Here is a 21341-nt window from a genome sequence, read left to right as displayed (position 1 = left end):
TAGTAGAAGAGGGGCAAAAGTGATTTTTTTTTTTTTGGTTAAAAGAGGGGCGTGGCAAGAGTGATTTACTGGGGAATGTATGTGAAGTTTCTTCATCCTAGTGGGGGCAAGTGCCACCATTGCGTGGTCCGTCATTGATCATACCAATAATGAACTAGTCAGTGACGAAATCAGAATCCTGAACTAAGCGGCAAATTCATTTACATATTAATAAGTGAAGAAAAAAAAATAATAAAAATGATTTTATAAATCAAATTTTTTTATAAAATAATATTTGTATTGGGTATGGTGAAATTGTGAACTAAATTTTGAGTTAAAAAATTTTAATTTTAGATTTGGGTTAAAACGTAATATGAAATGGGTTTAAAATTAAAAAAATTTAAACAAGAAGGTGCAAAATATAACAATGAGAGGGTGAAAAATATGAAAACTTATATTCCTATACATATAATTTTTTTTCCATTTCAATATGCCTTCCTCAAATGCATGTGGCTCTGCCACTGAAGCTAGTCCCTTGTTTGATTTGGTTAAGAGTTTTTGATTCTTAAATCATCATGTTAGTCATTCAGTTTTAAGACATACATTAACTTTCAAATTAATCTACCATGTAAAAAGTATATGTTGATGACTTGGCTTATATATATATATATATGTAACTAAACGAGAACAAATTTGCTATCAAAACAGTTTAATTTTATTTTTTAAAATTTTTGTGTTTGTGTTTTACCTATTTAAATAATTATACTTTATTTTCATTAAGCTACAAAGTTACCATCAATATTCCATTATTTATTCAACATATTTTAGCAGTACTACATCCTCTTTAAATATTAAGAACCAAATCAACAATTAAGTCAAATTTAATTGATCAAAATGATAAAAATTAAATTAAACTAAAAGAACCAAATGGATAATTAAATCAAGCTTAAAAGACTAAAAGTTTCATCTCCCAATACTAAGAAATAAAATACTCAATACATGTGTGTGTGTGTGTGTTTTTTTTTCTATGATGAAATATAAAACGATAATTGTAAATGCACATCCATCTTGCAATGGGATGCAATCTTATTAATTCCAGGGACTGTACCCACGACATGGCCTCTTTATAGTCTCCAACTTTTGCTCCGGATGAGGTGGCAAACAAAATAAAAAAAGCAGACTTGAGGCTCCAAATGCCAAAGGCCACGTGATAGTTATATTTTGAATGTTAATCTGCAAAAATTTTCAAGTTTTAACATTTAAATACCTTTAAATTAAACATCTCACTAATGACTTCTTCAATTATATGCACATCTCCTACACATTCAACTCATAAATGACCAAATCAACAGTAAACAAAGGCGTAAATATATTTATTATCAATTGATTTTAAAACATACTTAAAAAAATATTTTTTAAACATTTTCATCTCTCTCACACAAATACACCACTCCGGTTCTTAATATAAAATGAAATTTAAATTTTTTTTAAAATATAAGACAAAGTTAAAATAATTAATATTTTTTTAATTTTATCTTTGTAGATATATTGTCAGTTCAATTCCTAAACGAGTAAAATTGAAAACTTACATATTCTTTTAAAAAATTTTAAAGTTATAATTACCATTTTTAATAAGCATAAAATTTATTAACTTCGTTTTATATTAAAAAATGAAGGGAAACTTATAAATTTTAATAAGTTTTATATTAAAAAATGGAGGAAAACTTTTAAGAAACTTATATAAAGCATTTGATGAGAATACAATTAAAAATATGTACAAATTTTTTAAAATGAAGGTTTCAACTTCTTTTTTTTTTTAAACAAAAATGTGAAGTACTCCTTCCATCTCAATTTATAATATACTTTTAAATAAAATCATGTATACTAGTAAAATTTATCAAAACACTTTACAACCTTATTTTTTCAAAAAAAAATAATATAAACTCTTAAAAATGCTCTTTATTTAATACTCCATCTGTAAAAAATATTAAAGAGAGGGAACATAATGAGAAAGATAATATTAAAAAAAGATCACTAATGAAGCTTTATTTTATCAAAGTGCATCTCTTACATTTTGGGATGTTAAATCTTTTTTTTAAAATGTCTTATAAATTAAGATGGAGATAGAAGTTACTAGGGGTGGAACCAACCTTGGGGTTGAGGGGGGCAATTTTTTTAAAAAAAATATGTACACACACATATCTATTGTTAATTTGATTTTTATATTCTTTATAATTATTTTTTAAAAAATAAATTAAAATAAATTTTAAAACTTATGATAATTATATATAGGGAAAGACTTACATATTTACTCTTATATATAATATATTTTTTCCAATCAAATTAAAATAAGTAGATCTTAAATTGTTAATCATATTATAATAAGAGCTTCTTATAAAATAAATAATACATAAAAAATGTACAAGTCTTAATTTTTAAGTTACTTCCAATATATTTTATAGAAAAATCACTCTCAGGTCCAATACAAGTAATCAAAATACAAAAGCTCCCTGAATTATTATCATTACAGTGATAATTTTAAAAATGAAAATATTTTAATAAAGTATTAGAATATATTTTTTTTACTTAAAATATTAAAATAAGAATACATATAACACTATAACTAACAAATATGTTTATACTCTTTTTTTTTTTGGCCTGAATGTTTATACTTTTACTTATAAGCCACTTTCAACATGTTTTATTGAAACAAAGAAAAATTTCAAAATTCATTAATTCTTTTAAAATTTTAATAAGTTTTACTTTATTCCTATTAAATATGTATGCTTTAGTAACATATTTACCAATATTTAATAAAAGATAAAAAAGAAAACTTATAATAAAAATTTAATGACATGATTTATTAATATGATACGAAAAATTTCTCTTTACCTTAAGTGTGAGTAAATATTTCAACTAGGTATATTAAACTTTAGATATATTAGACCTACATAAATACAAGTAAGAGGAAGGAAGGTCCCCCTCACTATGCATGTGGGTACGCCCCTGGAAGTTACCAATATATATTGTGGACAGGGGAGTCAAATAAAGTATATAATGATGGTGTTTGTAAGGGCAAAAATGGAAAATGATTTAATTTTAAAACAATTTTATTACTTCAACTAACTCATTAATTTTTGTTAGTAAGTCGGAAACCGCTTTAATTAATTTATTCATATAACCCGTTCTACACGCTCCAGCACAATACACGACAACCTATTTTGGTGTATAAATAGCAAGCTCGTTGCTTCCACAAGGCGCACAGAGAAATACACAAACACAGTACTAAACTCAACAAGATGGCAAGCACTACTTCACTACACACTTTGGCTTTGTTGAGTTCAACTGTATTGTTGTTACTTTCTCATATCCAAGCCTCTGAGGCACAATACTGGCCCCCTATAGTGAAGGGACTGTCTTGGACTTTCTACCAGTCCAGCTGTCCCCAGCTTGAAGGTATGGTTAGAAACCACCTTACAAGGGTGTTCAGGCAAGACATTGGCCAGGCGGCTGGTATCGTTCGCATCTTCTTCCATGACTGCTTCGTCCAGGTCAGTAAGACTCATCTTAGACTCGGTCTAAAACTATTTGTTATGGAAAGTTAGAAGGTTAAAGTTAGATTTAATAATTAATATAAAATATAAGACAAAGAATATTCAGAAACTTGAGTCACGAGGTTTAATTTTGAGTTAAGCTATGTTATCTTTTTACTATTATTTGTCCATTTGTTATCTTTCTTGTTTCTAGATTGTCACTCCTCATTCCTAAACAAGTAATATCAAAATAAAGTTTGACCTAAGATTTGAAAGCCCAAATTACACACACGTTTGAAGTTTAAAATGAAATTAACCTCAACAATAACAAGAATTTGTGCGGGCCAAATTGTTTTATTTAAAAAAATGTACACACACATATATATTGTTAATTTAATTTCATTATATTTTTTAAACTTAATTTCTTAAAAATAACTTATAATTTAAAATATCATTAAATCATAGTTATATCTAATGGTATTTCAAAATACAAAATGTCACCATATATGTACTATATTATTTTTCAAGAAAAAATTTATACAGAATATATGTGTGTGTGAATGATTGTTTATATTTTCTATTAATTTTCATTTTTTATTATAAATTGATGATCTAAAAAAGTATAAGTGATCTTCAAATTTTATAAAATTATAAACCAATTTACAAACATTAAAAGTATATGTTAAACATAACTAAATTAGTTGAGGAGTTCTTGTATGGATATAGTGTACCATGCTATTTGTATTCTATCTAATAAAATTATATCAAATCAATCAAATAAAATATTATGCCATTAATTTTAATAATCTCATTTTTGAAATAGAGTGTATATTTACTTTTTTATCTTTTCTTTGTCTATTTGCATCAATGATAGAATCAATTTATATTTACAATTATCTAGCATGACATGTTTTTACATAGAGTATAGATGACGTAGTGTTTTGTGTCTATGCAATTATTTCTCAAACTAGTCTTGTTAATATTAATTCTTAATTCAATAAAAAATGGATAAAATGTAATGACATGATTTATAAATAGAACAAAAAATTATTTTTTGTCTTATAAATAAAATAATAGATAATATTACAAAATTGTATATATATATATATATATATTGCATCTAGATATATCAGGCTTCTTTTGTCTTTTTTTTTTTTTTTGGAGGAGGGAGGGGGTTGATGTTTGTCATGGGGCAAAATATTTTAAGACCCATAGCAATATATGAGAAGAAGGACCCCCTCACAATACATCTAGTTCCGCCACTGGTAGGAGGCAAAGACTTCAGTGTTTGGGTCATTTTTTTTATATGAGCAATTTGTAGGTAACATTTGATGGAGAGATTATTATGTTTAAGTGTGAGTAGACTTGAAACGATATGAGAAATTCCATATCAGATAAAATTAAGTGGATAATATTAAACTTAATAACTAATATATATATATATATATATATGATAAAGAAGAGTGACCCATGAACGTAATTTTAAAATTTTAGGTTAAGATGTAATGTTTTTCCAAATTTTTTTATCTATTTGTTCTCTATCCTATTTCTGCACCAACATTCCTAACAAACGAATATGAAAGTTGTTTGGGTAATATGAAAGCGATTATGGCAGGGATGCGATGGCTCGGTGTTATTGGACGGCGTGCCGCCAAACCATCGGAGCGAGAAGGACACACCCCCAAACAAGACCTTAAGGCGAGAGGCGTTGCAGACCATTGAAGCGCTTAGAGCTCTTGTTCATAGAAGGTGTGGAAGAGTAGTCTCCTGCTCTGACCTAACAGTTCTTGCAGCTCGTGATGCTGTTTTCTTGGTAATTTCTTCCTTTATTGAAATAATCTCCTTTTTTTCTTTTTCTTTTTTATCTTGTCGGCCATCAATTCTTATTTGGCTTTGGGTTGGAGTAATTTTATACACAGCTTAATGAAAGTAATTAAATAAAAGTAATTAACTAAGGTATATGTTTTGGTTATATTATTAACTCTGCAAGTCCAGTAATCATATTATATATGTTCATATTAGATCAGCCGATGGGATCTTACGTACATGATTCACTTATTAAGCTAATTAAAAAGAATTTTCTTTTTTTAGAAAAATAAAAGTCTAGATAAGTTGGATAACATGATGATTCTTTTAACAAGTCCTTATTAGAGATAGAGCAACAAAATTTAAAAATGAAAATTAAAAAAGAAAAAAGAAAAAAAAAAGGCAGAAAGCTGAAGAATCCAACAACGCATTATGGAGCACATGATGATATAATATAGGGAAGTAATGTCCTTTGGAATTAAAAAGAAAGAAAGAGAGGGAGTAAAGTCTCTACAATACTGGAGAATAGGGATTATGGGATTCCTGAACAAGTACTAAAAGTATATCTGTATTTCCAACCCTACTTTATATTAACAATCAGATTATTAGTATCACCTTACATAAAAGTTGAAACTTTAATTAGTTTTTAAATCACTCAAATTTACAATTTCTTATGACTTTTTTTAAGAAAATCCATTGTTTTAAAATAGGAGTAAATTTGGCAGACAAAAGTTGGTCCATAGATTATAAGGATTTGACTCAACTCACTGTTTAAATCCTACTGTTAACATGAGGATCTTAATGATTAATAATATATAAATATATCTATAAATGCTTTTTATTAAACCTAAAGATATGTCCGCGAGTCCTATAATTTAACTCACTTAAACTTTTGTTTATAAAAAAATAGAAGTACATTTCAAAATCATTTCATCTCTTTTTTGATTTGATAAGATAGGCCAACTTTCCTTCTCCAAATGTCAAGTTATTTCAACGTTAAGTTTTATTTTTGGATATTTTTATCATTTAACTCAAATATTTATTATTTTCTGAGTTTGAATTTTATATTATTAATTTATTATCATCTTACATGACTAATTGCGTTCCTTGATTCCATCAATATTTTGTAGTAAAATGTTTTACCACAATCAAAGGCATTTAGTTGGTAAAAAAAAAAAAACCAAATCAAAAGCATTTAAAAAAAATTAACACGCGCTGGCCAACACTAAGGAAAAAATAATAATAATGTTAGTTTGTGTTTAGTTTTAAAAATAATAATAATGTTAGTTTGTGTTTAGTTTTCAATTTACATTTAACAAGAATACATTAAAGATTCAACTTTTTGTTAAATTTGACAAAGTATATTTTAAATGTAATTTAAATTGAGTGTTACCCTTAATTTGTTTCCTTTGATTTGATGACAGTCCGGTGGCCCCGACTTTCCGGTGCCATTAGGAAGGCGGGACAGCCTTAACTTCAGCGTCGCCGGAGCCAACAACCTGCCGGGCCCATCCAGCTCTACCGGCGACCTCCTCGGCAGTTTCGGTGCCCAAAACTTCGACGCCATCGATGTCGTCGCTCTCTCCGGCGCCCACACCTTCGGCTGTTCCCACTGTGGCTCCTTCTTCCGCCGTATCTCCCCCACCGTCGACCGCACCATGGACCCTTACTTCGCTGCCTTCCTGAAGGCCAAGTGCCCCGCGGCCTCCTCCCCCAACACCGCCAGTCTCGATGTCCGAACCCCCAACATCTTCGACAACCAGTACTACGTCGACCTCATAAACCGACAAGGCCTCTTCACCTCCGACCAGGATCTGTTCAATGATCACAGAACCAAGAACATCGTCGTCAGCTTCGCTAGGAACCAGAGATATTTCTTTAACAAGTTTGTCAATGCCATGATCAAGATGAGTCAATTGAGCGTGTTGACCGGGAACCAAGGGGAGATTCGCCGTACGTGCTCCGCCACCAACGGCGGAAAGACGTCGTCTGTGTTGCCGTCGGTGGTTGAAGACATGGAGGAGTTGACTCAGTTTTAAGTTTAATGATGTGTGTCCCTTTGATTTTCACCATGTTTGAGATCTGATCTCTTCTTTGTTGAAGAAGCCATGGAGACTAGTGTGGAGGCTTCTGATTCTCAGTCTAACTTTGATTGATGATCTTGTTGCTTTTTCATATGGTCTTTGAACGTAGTAATAATGGCTTAGTTTGTGCGTGTTCATTTTCTGCTTGCTGCACTTTGGATAATTTTTCAGTGTCCACAATTTAATTCAGCTTGCATTTTTCCTATTTCAAAATATGTAAAAAAAAAAAAATGAAAACAATCAGTAGAAGATATCATTATAATTATTAATTAGTGAAAAGATATAAAAAAATTAGTACAATATTATCTTTTTAGCTATTAAATTTGAGGACTTTTTAACTATTAAAATTCAATATATAACAATTAGCATATATTTTATTTATGTAATTATGTTTGAGTTTATGTACATATAGAAGATATATTTTTTGAGAGAGCTATATTTTTAAAATTCAACTCAACTTAATTTGAATTAATCAAAGTATAAATATAATATAATATAATACTGATTGCTTGCTAAATTATACACACATAATTACATAAATTGAGGGGTTTAAATACATAATTATGATATAACATGAAAGAGAGTTTATTCAATTGAGAGTAGCACAGATGCAAACTTTAATTAAGGAATATTTTATATTTATTGGTCATCATTTGTATTCGGTAGTTATATAATTATTATTAGAACGGTATTTTTTGTGTGTATATATTGTAAATTTTACACATCAATAGAACATGACAGTTTTTTTTCAAGTATCTTTTCTTTTTCTTTTAACTTGTTCAAATTCTATTTGCTTAATCTTATGATTAGATGAAAGCTTATCATTTTATTGGTTAGCATTTAAAAATGAGAAAACAACCTGACTCTTGGATTAAATGGTAAAGGGTTGATCCCTCTTAATTATAACTATCATTTTTTAATAAACATAAAATTTGTTAATTTTATCTTATATTAACTAACGGAAGGAATATGTGTGAAGGTGAAATTACAAGTCCTTTCGAGAACCACCGGAAGAACTTTGAAATTTTGTTTTTCGAAATGCTTCCATAATTGGTTGAATTGAAAAACAGAAAAATTAATAAAATCATGATAATGAATTGTCAATAAAAAGGCTAAAAACTGATAAGATATTAGGAGTGTTTTCGGCCAGCAACCAAAAACTAATATACTGAGGAAAAATGGTAAATACCTCCTAATTAAGCTTGATCTATAAGTAAAAACATATTAATTTGATTATGACCTGTTCCTCTATGATTTAATTATAATTAAACAAACTAAAAGAAACATGAATAGTGGTATAGTGGCAGGCCTACCTATAAAAATATATAAAAATAATCAACTTAAATTTTAATATAAATAAAATATAGTAAAAGATGTAAATAATTGCACTATTAAGATGTTACTCGTAAATAACACTTTCTTCAGTCCCATTTGTTGTTGTTATTAGGTTATGATTTTTAATATAAGTCATTTTTCATCGTTTTGTGAAATATTTAATGAGTTATTCTAAAATACCTTTTTGATCACATTTCAGTGAAATATATTCCCTCCAGTCCATTTTCTTGTCATAATCATATATAGTTCGGACTTTCGGTCATAATACAGGACTCTCTTTTTTTTTTTTGGGTAAAACAATAATAATATAGGATATTTGGTAGTTTACATATTTTTTCAATTATACAAAATCATATATATCAATAAAGCTCATTAAGAGTATTTTATGACCTTATTTTTTTAAGACAAATATAAATGTCAAAAATTCCTTTATTTAATGCTCCATGTATATAATGGGAAGGGTAATATTAACAAAAATTTCATTAATAAAACCATATTTTTGTCAAAGTATTTTATATTTTAAAATGGCAAGATTTATGTACTTAACCTTATATACTTAATATGCTATTATCTAATCAAATAAAAATAAGTGACTTTTAATATGTCAAGTATATAAAACTAAGTATATAAATTTTAATTTTTCTATTTTAAAATATTAAATTTCATCTAAAAGTGTCTTATAAATTAAAGCAGAGATAGTAGTTAATATATTGTGGACAGGGGAGTAAAAGTATTTAATGATGGCGTTTGAAAGGGAAAAAATAGAAAATGGTATAATTTTAAAACAATTTTATTACTTTCACTAATTCATTAATATATATATATATATATATATAGAACCCGTTCTGCACGCTCTAGCACAATACACGACAACCTATTTTGGTGTATAAATAGCAAGCTCCTTGCTTCCACAGGGCGCATTATAATACACGAACACAGTACAAAACTCAACGAGCAGATGGCAAGTGCTGCTTCACTACACACTTTGGTTTTGTTGAGTTCAACTGTATTGTTGTTGCTTTCCCATGTCCAAGCCTCTGAGGCACAAGCCAGGCCTCCTATAGTGAAGGGACTGTCTTGGGCTTTCTACCAATCAAGCTGTCCCCAGCTTGAAGCTTTGGTTAGAAACCACCTTAGAGAGGTGTTCAGGCGGGACATCGGCCAAGCGGCCGGTATTGCTCGCATCTTCTTCCACGACTGCTTTGTCCAGGTCAGTATATGACTCATCTTAGACTCCTTGCAAAACTAGTTGTTATGGAAAGTTAGGAGGATAATGTTAGGCTTAATAACTAATATTAAATAAAGAAAATGCATCTAGAAACTTCAGTCATGAGGCTTTGAGTTAAGATATATACAGTATCCTTCCACTACTCTTTGCTTATTTGATCTCTCTCCTCCGTTTTTAGACAGTCGCTCCTTATTCCTAATGAGTGCTATCAGAATCAGGTTTTGCTTGGGACTTAGAAGCCTATACTACGCACATGTTTGGAGCCTAAAATAAGATTGACCCTGGTTGTAGTAGGGACTTATATGTGCTATATTGTTTGAGCCTCAGCCAAAAACTAAGCTGGCTCTTATTGTAGGAGGCAAGAACTTTGATGTTGAGGTTCTCTTTAATATGAAGAGCTTGTGAACTCACACTTAATTGAGACATTATTAAGATGTCCAACCGTTGGTGGGCTCAGATAAAATTGGATGGATATAATTTAGCTTAATAATATATATACAAGGGAAGACCCATTTTCTTAAGATTTTGACTTAAAATGTAATATACTTCCAAAACTCTTTATCAATTTGTTCTCTCTCTTCTTCTTGGACGGTGGCTCCCTTCCTAACAAATGAATATGAAAGTTGTTTGGGTGACATATAAAAAATGATTATGGCAGGGATGCGATGGCTCGGTGTTGTTGGATGCCGTGCCGCCAAACGATCAGAGCGAGAAGGACGCACCCCCAAACGTGACCTTAAGGCCAGAGGCGTTCAGACCATTGAAGATCTTAGAGCTCTTGTTCATACACAGTGCGGAAGAGTAGTCTCTTGCTCTGACCTAACAGTTCTTGCAGCTCGTGATGCTGTTTTCTTGGTAATTTCTTGCTTTATGGAAATAATCTCCTTTAGATCAGCCAATGGGATCTTACGTGCATGATTCACTTATTTAGCTACTTGAAAAGAATTTTTTTTTTAAAATAAAAGTCTTGATAAGTCGGACAACATGATGATTCTTTTAACGAGTCGTTATAGATAAAGCATCAAAATTAAAAAAAAATAAAGAAAAGAAAAAGGCAAAAAGCTGAAGAATCCAACAACGCATTATATCGAGAACATGATGGCATAATGTAGGGAAATAGGAATTAAAAAGAGAGACTAAAAGTCACTACAATAGTGGAGAAACCACTTATGCAACATGGGATTCCTGATTAAGTACTTAAAAGTGTATCTATACTCCCAACCCTACTTTATATTAATAATAATCAGATTATTATTATCACTTTACAGAAAAGGTGACACTTTAATTAGTTTTTTTATTTAAATCACTCAAATTTACAAGTTCTTATAACTTTTTTAAAAAATCCATGTTTTAAAATAGGAGTAAATTTGGCCGACAAAAGTTGATCCATAGTTTACAATGGTTTGATTCCATTTATAAGATTGTGTGTTTAAATTTTACTGTCGATATGAAAATTTTAATAATGAATAATTTGTAAATACTTCTATAAATACTCTTTATTAAACCCAAAGATATGCCCAATTAGACTCAATTTACTTAAACTTTTATTTATAAAAAATAAGGGTAAATTTGAAAATCATTTCATCTCTTTGTGACTTTGTTGATTTTGATAAAAGGAGAAGTACCTTTGTATTAATGATTGGGTGAAACATTTAGGGTTAAATGGGCAAAAATATTTACAAACTTTTTTGCCAAAGTGTCTAGTATATTTAAGTTAACAATGCTATATAAATATTCATAAACTATTTTAGTTAAGACATCTTTCCTCATCTCATTACATTTTTCTAACGTCCATTTACAAAATAGAAATAAATATAAGGTGTAAAAATACATACAAGAACTTTTCTTTGAAAATTTCTAATATCCTTAAGTTAACAATGATACATCGTACTTATTAACTTTATAAAATAGGCCAACATTTCTTTCTCAATCCATTAAATTCTATCCTTAAAATTTAAGGATCAATATGTCAATTCATTCAACACTAAGTTCTATTTTTAGGTATTTTTATTGTTTAATCCAAATATTTATTATTTTCTGAGTTTGAATTATTATATTATTAATTTATTATCATCTTCCATGACTTAGTGAGTTCCTTGATCCCATCAACATTTTGTACTAAAATGTTTTACCACAATCAAAAGCATTTAAAAAATTAACACCCGCTGGACGACACTGAGCAACAACAAAAATAAAAAAAAAGGTTGATCTCTTTCCTTTGATGACACAGTGCGGTGGCCCCGACTTTCCGGTGCCGTTAGGAAGACGGGATAGCCTTAACTTCAGCGTCGCCGGAACCAACAACCTTCCGGGTCCATTCAGCTCTACCGGCGGCCTCCTCAACGCTTTCGGTGCCCAAAACTTCGACGCTACCGACGTCGTCGCCCTCTCCGGAGCCCACACCTTCGGCCGCTCCCACTGCGGCGCATTCTTCAGCCGTATCTCCCCCACCGTCGACCCCATCATGGACCCTTCCTTCGCCGCCTCCCTGACGGCCACATGCCCCGCCGCCTCCTCCCCTAACACCGCCAATCTAGACATCCGAACCCCCAACATCTTCGACAACCAGTACTACGTCGACCTCATGAACCGGCAAGGCCTCTTCTTCTCCGACCAGGATCTGTTTACCGATGCCAGAACCAAGAACATCGTCGTCAGCTTCGCTAGGAACCAGAGATTGTTCTTTGACAAGTTTGCCAATGCTATGATCAAGATGAGTCAGTTGAGTGTGCTGACGGGGAAGCAAGGAGAGATTCGCGGTAACTGCTCCGCCACCAACGGCGGAAGGCGGTTGAAGACATGGAGGAGTTGAGTCAGTTTTAAGTTTAATGGCGTTTGTTCCTTTGATTTTCACCATCTGTTTGAGATCTCTTCTTTGTTGAAGAAGAAACCATGGAGACTAGTGTGGAAGGTTTCTGATTCTGAGTCAAATTTTGATGACCTTGTTGCTTTTCCATGGCCTTTGAACGGTGTAATAATGGCTTGGTTGGTGCGTGTTGATTTTCCTGCTTGCTGCAGTTCGGATAATTTTGCAGTGTCCACAATTTAATTGAGCTTGCATTTTTCCTATTTCAAAATAAAAAAAAATGAAAACAATCAGTAGAATGTATCATTATAATTATTAATTATTAATTAGTGAAAAGATATATAACAATTACTACAATATTATCTTTTTAACTATTAAATTGCCTCAGATACCGACAAGTCGCAAAAGGTTAATAATTTAATTTCTAATTAAAATTTATTCTAACGCTTTCTCCAAAAAAGAAAAATTCCCCCAACACAAGCTACAATTAATGACTCATGTTTGTGTTTATGTACATATACAAAATATATTTTTGAAAGGGCTATATGTTTAAAATTCAACTCAACTTAATTTGAATTAATCAAAGTCTAATATAATATAATACCGAGTGGGTTGCTAAATTATACATGCATAATTACATAAATAGAGGGATTTTAATATATAATTACGATATATTATTAAATAGAATTTATTCCATTGAGATTTGTACATATTCATATTTTAATTAAGGAATATTTTATATTAATTGGTCATTATTTGTATTTAATAGTCATTATTAGAATGACTATGTATCGATGGTATATTTTCATATTTTATGTTAATGGGTCATATTAATGGTATAATTTTGTGTGTGTATAATTTGAATCTTACTTATCAATAGAAACCCCACACTTTTTCAAGGTCCATTTTCTTATTTTTATGACTAGATGAAAGCTTATTGTTGTATTGGTTAACATTTTAAAATGAGAAAACCACCAACGCTTGGATTAACTGATAAATGGTTGATATCTTTTAACCAAAGCTTTTGAATTCAAGCTTTGAGTATACAGTAACAATTAAATTCTCAGCAAGAAGCTTGATCTTAAAAAAATGCCCACAAAATGCCAACCAAATTAATTTAGGTATAAAATTAGAGCTCCCCGAAAAAAAATAAAAATAGAATGCATTATATTATTGGGACAGTGGATAATACTATCTTGCATTATAGTCAGTGGGGCTTGTGGCTTAACTTTAAAACATGATGTAAGCAACCAGAACTTTGAAAGATTAAAAAAATTATGATAAGATGGACTATTTAATTACAAGGTGCTGCATGAACCCCACCGTCATGTTAAATGTATATTTAAGACCTTGCATTTCACAGTAGAATAGTGTCAACGTGTGCATGGGTTAAGAAATTTAGTTAAATTTTAACAATATATTACTTTTTTTTTTATAATGATTTATTAACAAATTCAAATAGATTATGGCATTCAGTTAAAATTGGTCACTATTTTTAAATTTTGTCAAATTTTTAATAATTTTCATAATTACCCCCAATAAAATTTTTAAATATACAATAGCTAGATTTAATCTTTTAGGAAATTTTAGGAATATCATCAAAATAAAAGGGTAATAAGGAAAAAATAATTAACGCTTCAGACAATTTATGGAGAATCTTATTTGTAATATGAATCATGAAAAATACTTATAATAAGCCTCTCACACCACCCAAGCTAAAAACAAATAGAAAGAGCAAAGTATGGGCCCATTCACGTCAGGCCCAATATATTTCTAGAAAATATGGGCCGGGTCACATAACTGATATGAATCCAGCCCAAGTCAAATGTTTCAGGTCGGGTCAAACTAGGCAGTAAAAACACGAACCAACTGGGAAAACTAGGGGCGTGAAACCATTTTGCCTAGCCCAAAATTACATATAATGGTCAATCTCTAATTATATTTTTTTATTAAACAATCTCTGATCATATTAACTTAATATTTTTAAATTGAAGATTTAGTATTCATAATTATGGAAATGAACAACATAGGCATAAGAATCATGTCTAAACTAGAAGCCAAAACGCAACTATACAGGATTTTTTTTTTTCCCTTGCTTTTCCAGAAAATGTGCCTGACTCATCTTCTTGTGCATGTATCAAAAAGATGATTCATATAGTTGTATTATCCTTGTTATGTTAAACAAATATTACTTCCATTATTTTTATGAGCCACGTTCTACAATTTTTTTTATTTTCATATTTATAAGCTGTTTTATAAAATCAATGAAGTAATTAATTTTTTTTAATAATAATGCTTTTGGTATGAATATTGTGGAGTAACCACGATCGAGGGATGAGTTAGATTGAATTAAAATTGGTTGCACTTAATTAAGGATACATTTTTAAAAATTGGATAGCTTTTAGAATATCAACTCATTCTCCGCTCATTAGTGTGAATTATTTGGGCACCAATAGTGTTGCTCCCTCTGGTTTTTGGGACATGTGTAACTATTTCAAGATTTAAAAAAAAAGTTAGATGAAAATTTAATTTTTTTAAAAATTTATAATTTTTCAATTATACTCTTAAATGCAATAAATATAATCGTTGACTTATTTAAAATACCATATAATGCTCTATGCAAATGTTTTAATAATAATAATTAAAATTTTCATAGATATATTTTAAAAAGAATAATAATTTAAGTAAGGATATAATTAAAAAATTATAAGAAGTACCTAATGTCTTTTATATCATAGACCAAAATTGACTTTTTAAAAATATCCCATATAGTGGATGGAAAATAGTAGTAAATATAAATACATTTTAATCTACTATGATACAAGTTTAACCTTAAAAATGTAGAATCACATAATATAACATCCTTGCTGTGTGTGTATTAAATATAAATCCATCATGAATTGGTGGCATCAAATACTTAGAATTAGTATTAGATTAGAATTGTGTGTGTGTATGTGTGTGTGTAAAGAATTAGAATAGAACAGGTAAAGGTAATAGGATGCTTGATAATTCTCACGGGTTGACATGCATGGGTGGTGCGAACACTCCATTTTGTTTGGGCCCCTACAAATGATAAATGAATGAATAAAAATTTGAAAAGCCTATTTTTAATAAAATAATAAAAACGAAATTAATAAATACAATTTAAATTATAAAATTTTTTAATTTGTGCCTTGATATGAGTCTTCAATTAGAGAAAGTTAAATGTAGATCCAATGTCTCAAATTGTGCTTTAATTTAAAATGGTGAAAGTTAAATAAAATTAATCATAAATTATGATTTGATAGGATTAAACCATTAAAGATGTAAGCCCTAATTCTCATTTATAAAAGAGTGGAGGAAAAAAGAAAGAGGAGGAAGAAAAAAAAAAGGCAACAAATAAAGGAGCTTAGGAGACTTTACTGAAAAGGTAGAAAATGATCATTTATTCTCTTTTATCATCTTCATTTATTACAATATGGTGTTAGGAATGGGTAGAGGTGCCCTATATAAGATAATACCAATTGCTCATTCTAGAATATCCAAAGGAAAGCCAATTCTCTCATTTGAAATCACATGTATGATCTTTAAAAATATTGAAGGCTGAAGGATATAAGATTAGTAATGATATAGATGATCCTTTTGATTTTCATTTTTCCCTTCGAAAATTCCTCCGTGTGCGTGTGTTTATATATATATATATATATATATATTCTTGTGGGTTCCCTGTGTCATATTCCCTTTGTCCTCTTCATGACTCACTCAGCTTTTGTTTTATTTTCTTGTTCTTCTTTCCTTCCCCACCTCGTTCTGAATCTAATTTCCCAAAGTGTACCAATCTTTTTTTAGTCTTGTGTGTCCTGTACGTGAAGCATCCATTTCTATAAGTATATATGTGTGTTTTTCATTCCCCTCTCCTTTTGGTTTTAATTCTGCCTTTTTTATTTTATTTTATTTTCTTTTGTTGTTTCCTATTCTTTTTCTTTGGCCTCTCAATTAGCTCTAATCACAAGTATCAATTGTCTATCTTTTTTTTCCCTACTTCAAATGTTGCCTTTCATTCATATAGGTAGGAAAATATATATGTGATTTTGTTCTAATGAGTATACATGAACACATACACTTGAGCACATGTGTTGGTTGGTTATTTCTTTTGCTTATGAGATGGAGATGATTGGAATAATCATCTAAATTGTGACAAGTGGTAAAGCCCCAAAAGTTTGATCTCTTATTTTTTTATGAGTCATTTATATTATTATACCCTTCTCTAACACACACTATACCATATGATTTGAGAATTTGTGTGCGCATTTTTTTTCCTTAGTCATATCGTGTGAGATTTTTAAAGTCTCCGTAGGTAACTAGTTGATTGGTATGCTATATATGGTAATGGGCCACTGTAGGAACACGAATCATGATGCTTAATTGATTTATTTTATCTTTTTTTAAAAAGAGCCTTTTATAAATATAAATAGGTTAAAAAAAATTTCTATACCGTGTGAGATTTTGAAATCTCCGCAGGCATAAAATAAATTAATTTTCATGTAAGATTTTGTGAATCTCCGCTGGAATTTCAATCTACTTTTTTTAAAAAAAATCCTTTCTCAAATAAGGGAATAAGTTTTTGTTTTCAATTAAAAGATACCAGCCTAATTAAGAAAAAACCTTTTAAAAATGAAAATTTCCTTTTTTAAAAAATACTAACAAACCAACACACATTTTTACCTCAAATTAGATGGGCTTTGATCCCTTTATATACATAGGCCTTAGAGTTTTATCCTAGGTCAAATCTAACTTGTAAATAACTACTATTTTTAATTTAACTTTTTTTATTCATTAAAGGTAATAAATTTCATTTAAGGCTATATTAATTTTGTTTAATCAACTTAAGGTAACCATTCTCATAGACAGGTGATGAGGTGCCTAACACCTTCCTCACGCACAACTAACTCCTGAATTATATTCTAGTTACGGTAGACCATTTTATTATTTTTAAAAAAGTTTCCAACCAACTTCTACATTTATTAATTTCCTCTTCTTAGGAGATCACGATCCAGGCGCGACAGTATGGCAACTCCACTGGAGAGTTTTAGAGAGCCAAGCCCATTTATGTTGTTTATTCAAAATAATATGGCCTTTTTAATTACCTTTTTTCTTTCTTTTTTCTCCTTTCTTTTTTTTAAAGTTTTTTTCCTTATTTGTATATGATTCTCTTCCTTTTTTTTTTTTATGTTCTCATTCATTAATTGGATTCTTTATTTTTCTTATCTATTCTAATTTTGTGATCTAGTTAGCAGATGAGGATGGGGTAGAATCTAGGTTAATAAGTTGGTATGCTCTCTACACACATTGAGCCCTTACACTATTTTTCTCACATACATATTAGACCCTATACCCAAGTCTGTGAGCACCCTAGGTGAGTGAAAGTTTCTAGCAGTTTCCCTGTGGGGTTTATAGAACCCTCAAAGGTTATTGTGAAGACTTCATCCTAGTTGTTATCTATTTAGCAAAGTTGATCTTTGTGGAATTATTGAGTTCTTAGAGGGTCAATCTTGTCAATTACTGGGAGACCTTTTTTTTTTTCAAGATATTGGAACAATCCTAAAATCATTACATATGTTTAAAGGATCCTAGTGACCAACCTCATTGCTTAGTGCCTTTCTTAAGAATGATCACCCTAAGGTTTACTCCCTTATAGGACATTGGAGGGCATATTTTTCTTTCTTTTGCTCTCTATTTTATTATCCTACATGCATGATCGAGAAAATCTTAAGGGCTAAGCAGCTAGCCGTCACTTTACCTAAGTGTGTATCTCGCATCTTTTCTTATATGGATACATCACAATGATGGTCTTTACATTAGATAACTTACTTTAGTCTATGGTCTTTGACCGTATTAGACCATGAATTCATTATATTCATCATAATATAAATATCTTGATATGAGATCATCTTTTAGGATTCATGATAATTCATTTCAACATTTATGATTAATTAATTAGTGTGCTAAGAGATCTTAGAACTCATTTTGGAATAGTTTTTTTAAAATTATTTACAAAGCATTAGTCATGTAGTGGTCTAGACTATTTGCAGGTTAATAGGCACTTTATTCTCCCTATGAGTCAACGGATCTTTAAAGGAGATAGAGTTTCTTTTTCCACAAAAAGAAAACCATATCAAAATTAGTTTTACCCAACAAACACTCTAATTAATTGATTTTTTTAAAAAAAACACATTAGTTGTGTAGGAATTTGGATTCCTTGTAAGTTAATTGTTATTTCCTTATCCCTACGATACAATAGGTATATGGAGGAAAGGAAATTTTTTTCATTCCATATATATTTTTCTGACTTTATTCCCTTCCTTTTTCTTGATGGCAAGAGAATTATCAAGTAATTATGAAAAATTTTGCATTAACACCTTGAATTTTTTTTTGAAACAATTTAACTCAATCACGGTAGAAAAGTGCCTACAATGGTAAACAGAAGTCAACTTATCTTATATTTTTATTTTGAAACAATTCTATAATTTAAAATAGGAAATGATAAAACATAACCTTATAAAATATTTTACCTTTTAAAATAACTACCATGGTAGAAACGATTAAACTAGAGAAATAAGTCCTATTATGGTAAACAGAATTTAACTCCTTAAATTGTCATTTCTAAAAATTTAGGATCCCAAGAAATTAAAAATAAAATCAATGTGAAAGGCTTAAAAGATTCCCTTTTCAATTAATACAAATCAATTTCATCCAACTAATACACATCTATAACCATAATTGGTACCCAACACATTTTATATCAATAAATTCAATATAAAAACATTTAACAATTGGCTTAAGCTTGCATAATACAACATCTCAAATAAATTTTTACCTCCCACATGCTATTAGGTCAAAATCACATTTTTCCATCCTTATACTCCCAACAAGTGCAAACCATAGACCAACAACTAAAATAAACAACTTAATCAATTTCCAAAACAAGCCAATTATTTGGCCTTATAATCATTGTCATTTCAAACTATCCAAAATAAATCAGATATCAAAGTTACAATCATCTAAATTATACTAAAAGTAAAAATAGTTTAAAGGGCATGATAACATCATCATATTCATATAATTGTCAATAAACAAAAAGTTCTAATATTGACAATATAATACATTAAAAATCATAAATCAAATACCCAAAGGAGAGAATAGATCTATGACACTAAGTCTCAGGGACTCCTCTACTCATTACTCGTGGCTCTTTTCTTGAAAATTATTAACCACATAATGAGACTCAAAAGTCTCAGTAACCAATGCTAATTTATGATAGTGTATAGAAACAGTTAAATGTGTGCTTGCTAAGTGGGAAAATAACAATAATATAATTCTAACAAAATACAAGAAATATTACAATACATGACAAACAACCATTCTTATCTCCCTTCATTAACTTAGAGCCGTAGCCCTCACTCGTGCTAAATTATCTGGCCAAAAATAGATTAGCCCAAACCTTTATGAGCCACCAACTAGGCTCTAATAGAGGTGTGCCATGTGGCACAAAAATACAATAACAACAAGAAGCCTCCCAACACCTCCCACAATAATCAAACAAATTCATATCAACATTGTATAATTATACGATATTATAATCTTCACAATTTTCTCATTTTCAATAATATTACATGATATGCCACTTGGCAAAAATACTTCAAAATGCATATTCACAATTTCACAATTTTTTCATAAATATAACAAAATAATTTCTCAACAACAATTCATAATTTTCTCCATAATCACCCAATTAACATGAAGCAACACTAATCACAAATTAAAAGCACGGTTACCTCGTGGCTTTTTCAACAAAATTATTCCTTATAATTTCTCTCCCATCATAATCTTCACCAACAACACAATCTATAAATAACATATTATTTATAAATATTAGTTTCAATTATTGAAATTAATAAAATAACTCTAATAATAGAATTAGAGAATATAACATAATTTTCAATCTCAATTTTAATACAAATCTAGAGTTAATACTATTAAGTAAAATTTGTAACTCCTCTTTTAGTCATCAATAAACATTAATAAGCTAAAATCAACCTCTAAATCAATTTATATTATCAAAATTTTTCTTTTTATTTCATAAATTCGTACCTAAAATATCCAAAAATTAAAAATTAAGTCTCAAACTTAGAATCATCATCCTATAGCCATAATAATCAATTTCTCATCCCAAATAATCATCTAAACCTCAATAAATTAACATATATTTTTGAATTTAATAAAACTCTAGTCTAGGGTTTGATTTATAAGCCTTAAAGTCAAAGCTCACCAATAAATTTATACTCTAGAACATTTATTATACTATTAACAACCTCAACAACTACATTTATTCAACATAAATTCATCCCTCTTTCAAACCCTATATTTTTCACCATCATAAAAGTAGGTGCATCACTCCTATGACCATCCAGTTATGCCGACACATTTTTCCATGCTTGTTAAGTTTCTCAACCTTCTTCCCTAAGAACCAAGTAAACAAGGATACTTCAAGTTTCATTGCCTTTTCTCTCTCTTTCTCTCTTCATGTATTT

General features: G+C 29.7%; 1 protein-coding gene and 1 pseudogene across 1 annotated transcript; both read left to right on the top strand.

Moving 5' to 3' along the window:
- The first annotated feature begins 3257 nt into the window (after window positions 1–3257).
- LOC129294309 (peroxidase 12-like) lies at window positions 3258–7529 on the top strand. The gene is made up of 3 exons (XM_054932560.1): window positions 3258–3530; window positions 5128–5325; window positions 6743–7529. Exons 1-3 carry the CDS (start codon window positions 3279–3281, stop codon window positions 7355–7357), a joined length of 1065 nt encoding a protein of 354 aa, XP_054788535.1. The 5' UTR covers window positions 3258–3278; the 3' UTR covers window positions 7358–7529.
- Window positions 7530–9682: 2153 nt separating this feature from the next.
- On the top strand, window positions 9683–12965 carry LOC129287546 (peroxidase 12-like; annotated as a pseudogene).
- Window positions 12966–21341: the final 8376 nt, after the last annotated feature.

The sequence above is a fragment of the Prosopis cineraria genome, unplaced genomic scaffold (assembly GCF_029017545.1).
Source record: "Prosopis cineraria cultivar Desert tree isolate PC_DT_omini unplaced genomic scaffold, ASM2901754v1 PC1, whole genome shotgun sequence".
Classification (NCBI taxonomy): domain Eukaryota; kingdom Viridiplantae; phylum Streptophyta; class Magnoliopsida; order Fabales; family Fabaceae; genus Prosopis; species Prosopis cineraria.
The sequence above is the reverse complement of the archived record's forward strand: the minus strand, read 5'-3'. Positions and strand labels throughout refer to the sequence as shown.

Bases quoted from the DNA above. Each gene is read 5' to 3' on its own strand.
- LOC129294309 (XM_054932560.1), top strand. From the start codon at position 3,279: ATGGCAAGCACTACTTCACTACACACTTTGGCTTTGTTGAGTTCAACT. The intron at 3,531-5,127 runs GTCAGTAAGACT...CGATTATGGCAG, and splicing joins TCCATGACTGCTTCGTCCAG to GGATGCGATGGCTCGGTGTT. The intron at 5,326-6,742 runs GTAATTTCTTCC...ATTTGATGACAG, and splicing joins CTCGTGATGCTGTTTTCTTG to TCCGGTGGCCCCGACTTTCC.